Below are 13326 nucleotides of genomic sequence, written 5' to 3'. Positions count from 1 at the left end.
TGCAGGCCACGTACCTTGCCCTCCACCACTTATACTCTGCAGCTCTGGCTCCATCTCTTCCGGTCAGGACAGGGGTGAGAGCACCCTCTCATGGGGGAACTTGAATCCACTTGTGAAACACTCACAAATGTTTGTCCATTGTTATCAGTAATTAATACTTCGAAGCAGAGTTAACACAGCAATATGCTCTGATACCACAGCTGCGCGCCCATGGCCGGCTTCAAATCTCAGCGAAACGTTTTATCAAATCACATTTAATCCTTTGAGGTAATGAAATTGAATGGACTTTGAAGCTGTTTATCCATGGCCCTTGAGTTAGGCACAGTGGCTCTGATTGAGTGGGAAGCTAATCTGCCACTATGGTGCCCTGGGAAATTGACCAAGTGATCTGCTTTGAGCCACCCCGCTCATACTTCCAAGGTGCTCGGCTATCCAACCATCTTTTGTACTTGCTCACATTATGAATGAAAGGCTACAGAAAGTCACTGGTGAGATACAAATACTTTCTAGGTTCTGGGATGTCCCTACTTACTGGGATTAGGTATCAGACACCCTAAAGCCGCAAGGGACTGGGAGAAGATAAAGGGAATTTCAAAGCTTAGAGTATCACGATGGGGCAATCCATATCCAGTCAGAGGACACGGCATGGTGGACAGAGCCTATCTGTGGGAAGATTCTGAGCCTCAGGCAGCTTACAGGTCAGCGTGCAGGCACAGGAAAGCCACAAACCAAACTGGAGGAACCCAACTCAAAGGGCTAATGGACCATGATCAATGTTTGCTCAAACCTCCAACTTCAAGGACTCCACTAACCTGACTTGGATTTAAAGGTCTGCTGAAAATACTCAGAAGGACCTAGAAAGCACCCTGTGTGCCTGCCGAGCTGGAAGGCTTGGGAACAAGGGTGCTGTATGTACCATGGAATGTGTTCTCTCAGAGAAAACGGACAAAGCACAGTCTTTGGAACACAACGAATTCATTTTCAGAGAAATCTGACTGCAGGCTGGAGAAAGCAGTTCTTGTATGCAGAGCTACCCGGGATGACAGGGTGAGTAAGAGGCCTGAGGAAGCGGGGAGACCCCTCTCACTTGAGAGGGCAATGTTCCCATCCTTCAGGAAGGCCTGACAGGGGCTCCACGTTAGCAGTTGCTTTAGCTAAAATTCAGTGGCACATTCCAACCACAAGACTCTAAATTGCCAGACATAGACTTGAGTAACACTAAAAGATAATAATAATAATAATAATAATAATAATAATAATAATAATAATAATAATGATAATAATAAAGTAGGGGTGAGTTTCTGTAACAGATAGTGAGCTAGATTCCCAAGGTTACTACCAGCATTAAAAAAAAAAATCTCATAATTCAAACTAAATTCTTTAGTATACATGTTCACATTTATACTCAAAACAAGTCCTAACTGTTTATACTAAGGTGACAAAATAATCTATTCTAGTGTTAAATGTCCCTAGTCTCCCCTCCCCCCCCCATTTGTGGCCTAAATTTCTGATGCTTCCAAACACTGGGTCATCTGAGTGTGTGAGTTCACACTCAGATCTCACACACTCAGTAGCCTAAGACTGCAGACTTTGGTTAAAGCACAACTCAGCTTTTTCTCAAGCAGAATTTGAAATCTCTCAGATCCTGTCATAATTAAAAATCCTTTGGCCTCGTGGTGCTCCCAACACACTCCGGAGTGGTACCCTCCATGTCTGGAAGGGCGCTGTAGAACACAGCCAACCAAAAAGGATGCTGACCAGAAGTGGATACAACTGAAAGATTCCTTTCCTGTTGGTGACTACAGAAAGTCATAACTTAGTAACAGGATTTTTACACAGGCTACAGTTACTTCCCTTTATCTTAAATGCCTAGAAATGAAAGTTTTTCTGTGGAGTGGAGACAGCATTGACACTGAGGTAAGTGAGTCCCTGTTTTAGCACAAAAAGCAAGTGGAGCCTGGACAGACCCCAAGGTAGGGGGCATCCTTGAAGGAGGCATACAATCCAGAGTGGACTGGCTGGAGTTTCAAGCTCATCTGAGAAATGGACTCAGAGAAGATGTCTCATTTCCTAGGCCTTCCAGGTGGTGTGAATTCAAGGGCTCAGTTGTTCTAACACTAAGGAGGTAGGTATGGGAGGATTGTGTACAGCCTCTATCATTCAGAAACTGGCCCCAAAATTCTATTATTGCTGTATTTGCACTTGGCCACTTCCTATACAAACATGTGACGTCTTACACATATATGTCTTGATTCATAAAGTCACAGTCACAAATCTGCATTTGTAAATTGATGCCTGGTCAAGGCTTCACAACTGCTTGTCACGTGGCCTTTCTGCAACTTACTCGCCCTAACTGGAAAAGAAATCACCACCTCCCTGCAATCACTGAGGAAAATTAATCTGCACACGTTTCCCAACCCCCCCGGTGCCAGGCATGCAGCCCAGAGCCCTGTACATGCTAGGCAAGTGCTCTGTCACTGAACAATGCACACAGCCTTTTGTGCATCCTGTAACTGACAGAGGTCCACTTAAAAACAACACCCACAGCCCTGTCAGTGATATTTCTGCGTACTGGTCACTGGGAAAGTAACCATAGATGCTCAGGGAACAAGGACACTGCACAATCCCCAGTAAAACACACTTCTGCAGAACTGTGGCTCAAAAATCAAGACATTATCAGCTGTCTGTAAGCTAATCTCGACTTAATTTGGACAAAACTTCAAAATAGAACTCCATAACTTAAGAACTTGAAATGAATCTCAGGTTTTCTATTAATTCATAACATAACAGTTATGGATCACAGTAGTATTGTGTATCAGGCTCTCTTCTAGAGCTGAATATATAAAGACAAATGGAACAGAGTCCTCCTCTCTCTAGGTCAGGGTTTCTCAACCTTCCCAATGCTGTAACCCTTTAATACAGTTCTTCATGGTGTGGTGACCCCCCCCCAAACCATAAAATTATTCTCACTGCTACTTCATAACTGTAATTTTGCTGTTGTTATGAATAGTAATGTAAATATCTGTATTTTTCCAATGGTCTCAGGCAACCCCTGTGAAAAGTTCATTCACACTCCCAAAGGGGTCACAACACACAGGTTAAGAACCACTGAGCTAGGGCTTTTTATTTCCAGAGGAGGAGAGGCAGACCAAAAAAACCCAAACCATCGGCACCCCCTGCTCCCAGAAAGGTGATCAGTGCAGGATTCCCTAGACTTCAGCTGAAGGTGTCAAGAGAAGTGCAAGAGAGCAGAAACTGAAAACCCAAGGGCAGGCAGGAACTGAGTGACCAAAAGAACTAGTCCTATCCCAAGAATGAGGCCCACCCAGGAAAAGTAACATTAGCTATGTGTAACAAACTAACAAGCCTAGACTTCATCCTTAAAAGGGGGGGGGGGCTGCATTTCTCTGTCAAAAGCAAACAAAGAGCAGCACAACGCTGACTCCAGTTCTGTCATTTTAAAAGACTGTATATTACACTTTTAATTTAATCTGATAGGATGGAATTGCTTACAAGATACTTAAAAACAAATGTCAACAGATGGCTCGAAGCCCACTCAGCAGAGACAAGGACTCAGCAGAGTGGGTGCCATGGTTTTTTAACTTCTCATGGCCTGTTCGTCTTCCAGCTGGATGCTGTCCAGTGGCATTTCAGGGCCAGAAGATGACAAGAGGCTACAATGGCAAGAATGGTACTTCTAAGTTAAAACACCCCCCCACACACACACCCCAGAAAATAATAAATCAAGATGCATACAAAGGAGGATTTGAGTTTTGCGTTTTGTTTTTGTTTTCTTTCAAAATATATCAGATCATTTTCTTATAAAATCAAAGTCTGGGAAATAATTACCATAAAAACCATCCAATAATCCCAGGATTAGATGAATAATTTATCTTCCCAAACATGTCAAAAACTGATTGCTTTAACTGATTGATAAAAATCAGTATTTTATTACAAAATAAAGTGTTCAAGTTCAAGCTAATAATCTCAGATTTAAAAAAAAAAATTAATTTTTACATTCCTCAGACATGGGCAATTAAAATGACCAAACAAGAAAGCCACCCTCAGCACTGCTATGTCACCTTCTTTCTGCCTTCTCATCCTCCAGCTCCTGAGTGGGCTGAAGAAGGAATTTTCCAGTCATCAAATACAACCATTCACAAGGAATCAGAACTTGAAAGGAAAAGAAAAGTCAAAACAAACAGAATTTGTCTGTGTTTATAGTTTAAGACAACACATGAAAACCCCACAGTGGGTCAGATCATTCAAGGAGTATTTACTGGGTACATAACAGGCCATGCATCCTGGTAAACACCACAGGTCGGATTGACCAAGCTTTCAAAACAAAACTCTGAATACAAATATTGACAAATGTTATGCACTCCTGAGTACACGCAAAACCTAGGATACAGGTGGATCCGGTGGGTGGGCTGTGATTTCCAGGACATTCTGTTATTCCATAGAAATAAATGCACCTTTTGAATAAAAACTAATAATTCCTCTCAAGGAGGAAAAGTTGAAGAATCACAATTGCTGTGGAAGGAGACTCTCTCTGTGTCTTAAGACTATAGATGGCTTCCAGCAATTATTTTTCTTAATTTCCACCACACAGGCACACACACACACACAACACAGGCACCCCACACACCTTTCTCTCCAAATGCCAACAATAATTCTTCTGGTTTCATAACTGTTGGTCACTGTCTGAAACTGATGACCAGTGAGAGGTGGTGTGTCACAATCGAGAGGCAGCATCTAGAAACTTCTGAGAGCTTGTGTGTCTTGCTCTTCTGCAGACAAATTGAGCACTTCCAGTTGGAAGACACTTAAGTTCACAGAAAACCAGAATCAATGTCTGAAAAATCAAGCTGCAGTGTCTTTTACTAGGAGACCATAGCACGGAGTGGAAAAACACAAAGTCCTGTCATGTTGTATCCTACACACCAACCACGGTCCCCTTGCATTCCCAGGGTAGCTATTAGCAAACACCACCGATCGTCACATCTGAGGGTAAGGGTACAACTGGGAATATCTACTTTAACTTTAAAAATGGAGCACTTTTTTCATTTATTTACTTGCTTAGACAAGACTCACTCCTGCCACATTAGTACACACTGAAAATGGATTTCAGACTCTAGAAGTAAAAGTGGGTCCCCAAGCTGGTAGTACATCAGATTGTGATACTTTCAGAGTCTGTAAACTGGGAGGAAGATATGCTCTACACTACAAGTGCATGCTTTATGAACATGAAACTCAACTGATAATTTCATATATGTGGCGGAAGTACCTGCATAATGAAATGACAATGCAGGACTAGTAAATGACAAGTACTAAAGGCTTAGCTTACAAGCCAAAGTCTCCTTTCAGGGCCCATATCCCTTTCCCTGGGTAGCTACAGCCTGAAGAAAAAAAAAAAAGTGATCGTTTTGGTGAAACTTTCCCTGAAATTCCTCTAGAAATTAACATTAAGATCCTAAGCTGAAAAGAAAGTGTCTACTTTCAAGCAAGAATAGCCTCTGCTTCCTCACAGAAGAGAACCCATTCCCTTAGCTGCATTCTCCTCTCACCTGTGCCTGCTCTGCCTCCACTTTTTTAGTTACACAGAATCACCACTGCAAGCCACTGCATTGTGGCTTTGAATATTACCAGTTAAGAAAGGCATTTGCTAGTATAGCTAATATGACAAGTGACATACTTCTGACATGGATGATATATACGTGAGTAGATAGCATACGAATTCATACTGCTAACTATAAAATGGGTTGATGTATTCGGTAATATTTACTTTCAGGATTTCTTACAAGTAAAGATAACACAAATTCAATGTTTTCAAATGGTTTGTAAGAAAAGAAAAATACACAGCCTTCAATTACAGAAGATTTCAAGATCTGGGCATAACCCTCTTAAATATTAAGTGATTGCTACTCCGGTAAGTTGCTGAAAATTGAACACAATTACTTTAATGATCATAAAATTTGCTGCTGAGTCATTCTTTGCCTACCTTCATAATTCCTAAAGTTCCAGCATTTTCTTACAAAGCCTTCACCACAGCGATCTAGACTCTCTCAAGTCTGTAACTGCAACAATGCTATTTGCCATCGGCAGCACTCCAAATGGACTCGTTATTTGACCTTATCATTAGTTTCAACTTTACACAGTGGCACAGAAAAATAAGGGAAACCCTAAGATGACAGCTGTCAAAGCTGACTGCAGAGCGGGAAGTCATACTTTCATGTCCCTATAATTATCTTTTAAACAGGTCAGGAAGAATAAACTGATTCAAAATGGCACATTTTTTACCTAACGCCAATTTCAGCATAGATAACATTAACTAGATTCTAAGGCCCCGAGATTGTTACCTCTTACTGACCATCTTTAAATATAGTGTCTATTTAAAGCAAAGGTTCATTTCTGTGCATTAAAACAACAACAACAACATTGTATTTAGTTCTTCTAGAGGTTGATAGCATTTAGAAGCACTGGAATTTCCCTAAATCTCCTTTTCTTACAAACCATTTGAAAACACTGAATATTACTGAATACATCAACCCATTTTATAGTTAGCAGCATGAATTTGTATGCTATCTACTCAAGTATATCATCCATGTCAGAAGTATGTCACTTGTCATATTAGCTATACTAGCAAATGCCTTTCTTAACAGTCAGTGCTAAGGTAAACTCTACCCACCAAATACTAATGTTTAATGTTGATGAACTTAAATCAATTACACTATTTTCCAAAGGAAGACCAGACAAATAAAAACAAATTGACTCTTAACAAACTTATTAATTAGTTAATTAATTCAGTATAATGCACATAAAATAAATTTGAAAAGAGCTCTTCTTGATAGCCCGTCCGTCGCTTTGTTTTCTTCTGCAAATACAACAGTCATTAGTGATGTGCCAAATTCTTATTTTCTTTCTGAATAGTCACACCAGTATTTCTCAGCTATAAATACTGAGGGCTTACATCATCGATTACTTAGTAACAGTCTGTTGACTCCTGCATTCTTGCTTGTTATGATCTTAGACATCTTCCCAGAATCTCTCTACCTGGGCCTGATGACATGAAGAGATCAAAGGTGACAGCGTGTACAACAGCAGCTACCGTCCCCAAACCAAACGCAAACATCTCCAGAGGAGAACAGAGCACAGTCTACAGGACTCTTCCCAGGAATCTATCCTCTGACAGCCTGCCAGACTCTGAAAAGTCTATTATTATAATCAGTGTGGGATAAGGTAAAAGGCCCATTGTAAAAGATTTGAAGATGAGAAAAGAATTATCCAGAGCCAGAACAGGGTCACAAGCTCGACACCACAGTCTAATCTACTCCAAATACTTCTGTCCAAAGGCAAAACTTTATAGCCAAAATGGAAGCTTCCAGCAAGGACAGAGAAAAGTGACCAGATACAAAAATCTCAGTAGACTTCTTGGGTATACTGCAGAGGGAACCAGGCCATAGGGTATGCTGGGGGTGGGGAAGAACGCTAGTTACCCTATGAACCTCAATCTTCTACTAATTACAGTAGTCTCCACGTAGCACTAAAACATAATGTGAGCCAGACATGGTTTAGCACTCCTGAAATCCACCTCTGGAGACAGAGGCAGGAGGATCTTGAGTTTGGAGTAAGCCCTCGACATATATACAGTCTTTCTCGCAAAAAACAAATATAGTTCGCATGCTCCAATAAATGATAAATAAATAAATGGATCATACTGGTTCCCAACAAACAAAAGGCCAAAATGTTTTCTCTGAAGTCTAACAATTTTTAAATTTGTTTTTAAACTTAAGAACAGTCAAACAAACCAACAGATGATTTTCTAGTTGAGGTAATGTTTCTGGAAATAATCTTAAGTTCGTCTCTTTGGCCACCATTCCTCTTTCCTTCTAGAAGTTCAAAGACTCTGTACATGATATAGCAGTCTCAACAAGCCTCCACACTGCCTTAGTTGAAGCTACAACTCAACCCACCTTTCTAAGAGAGCTGTAGAACGCTGTCCTCAAATGACTATAAACAAAACCACAAGCACAGAGTCACCTGTAAAGAGCAATTTGTCATCCGGCAAAAGCCAAATCACAGCCATAAAGACAGATGTAGGAAAAAGCCAAGGCATGCCAAAGGGCTGATCTGACTATTCCTGTATGTATCAAACACAGCTACAGATACACTTTATAAGAGGAGTCAAGACCTCAAGAGCAGAGATCGCTCCTCAAAGATAAGCCCTTTCCTGTGTCGAGAAATGACTTAAAGAATGACAATTGACATAAAGGTTTCAGAAAACAGGGACTAAAATAAGGTCTTCGTGTACTGCATACTATGTGCATCTTAAAATAAAAAATAATTCTTTAATTATTTTTTCCGTTCAGCATATGTGTTGCTTTCCACTTGTTAAATAGGGATATAAGATTCAAAGGGATCAAAATAGATGATCATCTCAAAATACTAATCCTGAAAATCTTATGCATGACAAAATGTTGTCTGGAAGCTTGTGTCAGGACTTTTAAACCAATGACATAAAATGTGTGTGTCGGGGGTGGGGGGGTAGAGCCCAAGAGAAGCCAAGTCAGGGCAGCATGCCCATCTGAAACTCAGGAGTCATCAATAATTTTTTTTTCTGTAAACAAAATCTTCCAGTAGAATCCTTATCCAAACAAGTGTGGGATTAGAGTACTGTTTCCCATTTTGAATCTACATTCCACACTTATATATCACTTGTGAAAAAAATACATAAATCAGAATTTTGGAGTTCTGGGTGTGCCTATGTACTACTGGAGGAAGTCATTTATAAAACCCGACACTGAAACATGAGGCCAAAGAACTATGGGATGGTTGGATGCTGGCTCTGCTTATTAACTGGTAAACATATCAAGCAATTAGTTTTGCATAGTTTACTTGATGACAATAACAATCTTAATCCACATTTTAGAAATCCACACTTTAGAAATCCACATTTGACATCTAAAACAGGGAGTGTGACAGGACATTTTTTTCTACCAACACATAGTATATAGTCTTTGTAAACTATTACTTTGTTTAGAAAACAAAGTATCTTTGCGTTGGAGCTATGCCTAAATGTCACACATTAAGGAGATACTTGCTGATCATTGCACAAGACTGTTGTGCATCTGAGACTCTATTACCATTTTTTTACAGAGCTATTCCTATTCCATCTTTATTTTGATGGCTCTATGAATCCTACTTTGAAGTAGGAATGATTCCAATATAACCAAAAGGAGAGAAAATATTTTATTCTCTCACAAAAGAAAACATAACACACAGGCAGGAGCGTGCACGCACACACAGCACAGCACAGCACAACACAACACAACTCAAAACTTTAAAATCTGAGCAAAGGGAAGAGCGAGTATCCTTTCTAAGCTCCAAAGAACATGGATCATGTCTTAGGGAGGGCGCTGGGTTTCTTTCACCTAAGTGTTCCTGGAGCAAATGACTTGATTGCTTTGCACTCTAGCTAAATGCTCTGCTGCATAAGATACGGTTTCTGATCGCACACACACACACACACACACACACACACACACACACGCCGCCCCCATCACTCCTTCCAGTTTCAGAGGCCCGCTCTGCACAGGCTAGTGCCTATCTCAGCTTTGCTCAGAACCCTGACCCCAAGAATAAGTGTCACTACTTAATCCTTTCGAATCTGCAGTCCCTCCCGCATTCCACATTGGAATACAGTGAGGATGGTGGGGATCCCCCCAAAGGATAGAAAGGGTAACCACGTTGTCCCCTTCTTCACCCCACGCATCCCCCGGCTTCTCCTAGCCAGCAACCCAGAGCCATCCCTGCCAGTTGTACACATGCATAACACCCCTGGCAATAAAGACAACCAAATAGCCCGTTACCAAGGGGGTGATAGGAGCTTGGGGGGAAGGGAGCACAGTGAGCTTCCCACCCTAAAGGTGTGCACCAGCGGGGAACCCTTTAAGAGCAATGACAGGTCGGCAGCAGTCAGCCGTGGGTGGCAAGGGAGGTCGACAGAGGATCGCCACCGCTCGCGTCGCTCCAGGCCTACGGGGAAATCCCGGGGCGGCAGCGGGGGCTCCGGTCGTCCCCCGCCTGGCGCTGCCCCCACACGGCCCCGGTCCCCCCGCCCCCGCGGCGCGCGGCAGCCGGAGCTGGGCTCCCCCCACGCTCTCCCGCTCTCTCGCGAGTCCTGTGCAGGCCCTTCCCGCGGAGGGGGAGGGGGCGCCCAGGGAACTGCTGCAATGGAGCGCCTGGAGCAATGTGCCGGGGCGAGCCAGTCCGCGGCAAGCCATGGCCACATTAAAATGCCCTATTAATTTTTTAAAAGCCATAAATCACCTCCCCTCCCTCTACAAAGAGCAAACCATAAACCCGATCCCATGCAAGCCCGCGAGCGGCCACCCACTTCCTATTTCTGTCACAGCAGCTACACCCTGCCAGCAGTCACCCCCCCCCGGGCGCCCCCCCCCGCCACTGCCACCCCCGCCACCGCCTCCCAGCCACTCAGCCATTTGCCAACTGCTGCCCCCCGTCCACGAAAACAAACAAATAAATACATAAATAAAAATAAATGCCCCGATTAGGGCCGGGTGGGCGGTGTGGGGGCAGGGCGCGGCGAAGGAAGGGATCGCCTCTTGCAGGAGATCCTAGAAGGTCCCCGGCGCTAGCCGGAGAGGGACGACCAGGGCGGGGGAGGGGAGGACAGTCGCCTGCGGCACTCGGTGCACCCCGGGCCGACGCGGCGCTGCGCTTACCTTTCACCACCCTGTCGGTCGTCGACAACTTGGGATCAATCGCCTTGGGCTCGGACATCTCCAGCCACCGGGAGGGGGGGACAGCGACGCGCTGCTCGTCCCGTCCGACTGCACACCCCGACCGCACCGGCGGGCCAGACACTCAGCGCCGCCGCCGCCGCGCTGCAAACCGCTCGGCTGGAGCTCTGGGCTCTGGGCTGGCTCGAAAGTTACTGCCGGCTCCGCGCGTCCCTCCTCCGCCGCCGCCGCCTTCACTCCTCCTCCGCCGCCGCCAGCCCCGCCGCCTCGCTCCGGGCTGCGCGTGTGTGCTGGTTATTTATTTATTTTCTGAGCACGCCTCCCGGTTCTTCTTTTATTCTTGGGGACGGGGCGGGGGATGGGGAGGAGAAGCACACGCGAGCACCCACCCCGGCACCGACACCGGGCGCCGCGCAATGGAGCCCCCACGCGCGCACACGGTCGGGATTAAGACCGATCACATGGGGAGGGCCGGGGGCGAGGGAGGAGAGGCAGGGCCGCGGATGTCAGCGCCGCCAGCCGCGCCTCGGCTTCCCGGTGGTGGAGAGGCGGCTGCCGCTGCGGCCGCCGCTGCTTCCCCACGCCGATTGTCGCCGGGCGCCGCCGGGGCCGCGGCAGCCGTAGACGTCCCGCCGCCGCGCTCGTCCGCGATCCTCCTCTGCCTCGCAGCGCCGCTGCTTCTCCACGCACAGGCAACAGCCGCTGAGCTCGGTGGACACAGTCCGGGGCACAACCTCGCCTCCGCCGCCGCGCCGGCCGCCGCCACCACCGCGCCCGCCTCCGCCTCCTCCCCTTCCTCCTCACCGCCCCCGCCTCCAGCGCCCTGGCCACCTCCTCCTCGGGGTCCGCCTTAGGGCCCGCCCCACGTTGCACCTCGCAAGCTCATTGGCGGCGGAGCGCGTCCCTCATCGCTAAGGCGGTGGTCTGGGTGACCGCCCCGCCCCCTGCTCTGTTTTCTTCGGGGTGCCAGTCAGTCCCGCGGGCCTGCTGCCTCCACCGCCCTGTGACCGCTCAAGTGTCACTGGAGTGGGCAGGGAGGAGGGAGGCTGGACTGGGAGTAGGGGCCGGGAGGAGCTGGACTGCTGCCTGCCCCGCGCGCCCGCCCACTCCCGAGGTCCTGCACACACTCCCGGGTGGGTCGTGGCCGCTGCGAGTGTGTGCGTAGCCCGCAGTAGTGAGTTCGGAGACCGAGGAGGGAGGAAGGAGGAGCGCCCGACGCTCCCGGCCAAGGCGCAGCTGCTGTCGCTGCCGCAGCTGTCCAGGGAGAATCGCCAAGGAAGGCGACGAGTAAACAGCTTACCTTGGGGAGGCAGCTCTGCCTGGGCTAGGTGGACGGGGAATTACTGATGGTGGGGTGGTTGGTATGCGTGCACAACTTCACGGAAAGAAACGAAAGTGTGTTTGGGGCGCTTCGGGACGCGGTGGCTGGCTGGCTGGCTGGCTGGCTATCCAAGGTGGATGGGAACGGACTGGAGCCTAAGTGACCCTGGCAGTGCTCAGTGACCCTGGACACCCTAGGAGATAAGAGGAGTCAGAAAGACTCGGGAGAGGTCGCCTTTTCCCTGTTCACAGGAGCTAGCAGTCACTGGTGGAGATAGGTGACACTAAATGTCTTCCTGTTCCTTCCAGTCAGTCACTCTGTGCTCAAGATGCATGTAGGGCCTTGGCTCATTGCGGTTTCTCACAAGTCCATCATAAGAAGGAAAATAAGGGACCGAGTATGAAATGCTGATGGCCCCGTTAGATCCTTTCAGACCTCTCTAGTTTGAGGAAGGGTCTATCTCTTTAAAATATCTTCTGGGCACAGCCCTCCCTCTGGCCTGCCACAACCCCCAAGGACCAGCAAGGAAATTATGAAGAGAGCTGAATAAATTTCTCACCCTTGTCCTTCCTGTTTTACTCTCAAATTCCTTCAATATCAGGGTTTTCCTATTTCCTGAATTAGACTGTAAGCTCAATTAAGGGCCTGCAAAAAGATGTAGGAAGCTGCTGGAGGCACACAAAAAAATAAAATAAAATTTAATAGCAGATTGGTGGCCCTGGAGAATGACAACTAGGTAGCCTCAAGGATTTCGGGACAGAGGATGCTAGAAGGCTGGCCTGCCAGTCAAAGGGAGAGATGGAGTGGGTGGGCACATCCCATCAGCAAAGGGAAGCTGCCCTGGTGGCCAGATTTCTGCTGCTAAATTTGCCATCTCCAGGGTCCTTGCTTTCAATAAGATCTATATAGCCCAGTGGAATTTTCAGGGAACATAAAATTATCTCCAAGAGGACTCTGTAATCTCCTCAGTTAGGGGTTGTTGCAAACAGCCTCCTGGGCTAGAGCAGAGCTAGTTGCCAAGGCAGATTTGGGAAGCTGGTCCCTGGCCAGATGGCTGGAAGAGAGGGAAAGGCGCCAAGAGCTGTGGGTGAGCGGGGCCTGCTTCAGGAAAGACCAGGAAACCTTATCTGGGGATCCTCACTTTGAAGGCCAAGGCTCCCTCACCCACACGCTGTTCACAGATGCAACTGTTATTTAGAGTAACTCTCCCCTGGGCATAGGAAAGGCATCCTTGAGCTAGGA

The 13326-nt window shown here is 46.5% G+C and overlaps 1 protein-coding gene across 2 annotated transcripts in view; it reads right to left on the bottom strand.

Moving 5' to 3' along the window:
- Ppp3ca (protein phosphatase 3 catalytic subunit alpha) overlaps nt 1-11581 on the bottom strand; it is a 271584-nt gene extending 260003 nt beyond the window's left edge. For both annotated transcript variants that reach the window (XM_021197089.1, XM_021197090.1), the window contains exon 1: nt 10746-11581. In XM_021197089.1, the coding sequence (XP_021052748.1) occupies nt 10746-10803 (58 nt within the window). In that variant the 5' untranslated portion in view covers nt 10804-11581. The remainder of the gene's footprint in view (nt 1-10745) is intronic.
- Between the last annotated feature and the right edge of the window lie 1745 nt (nt 11582-13326).

The sequence above is a fragment of the Mus pahari genome, chromosome 4, assembly GCF_900095145.1.
Source record: "Mus pahari chromosome 4, PAHARI_EIJ_v1.1, whole genome shotgun sequence".
NCBI lineage: Eukaryota > Metazoa > Chordata > Mammalia > Rodentia > Muridae > Mus > Mus pahari.
Note: the sequence above shows the minus strand (reverse complement) of the source record. Positions and strands in the feature narration are given on the sequence as shown.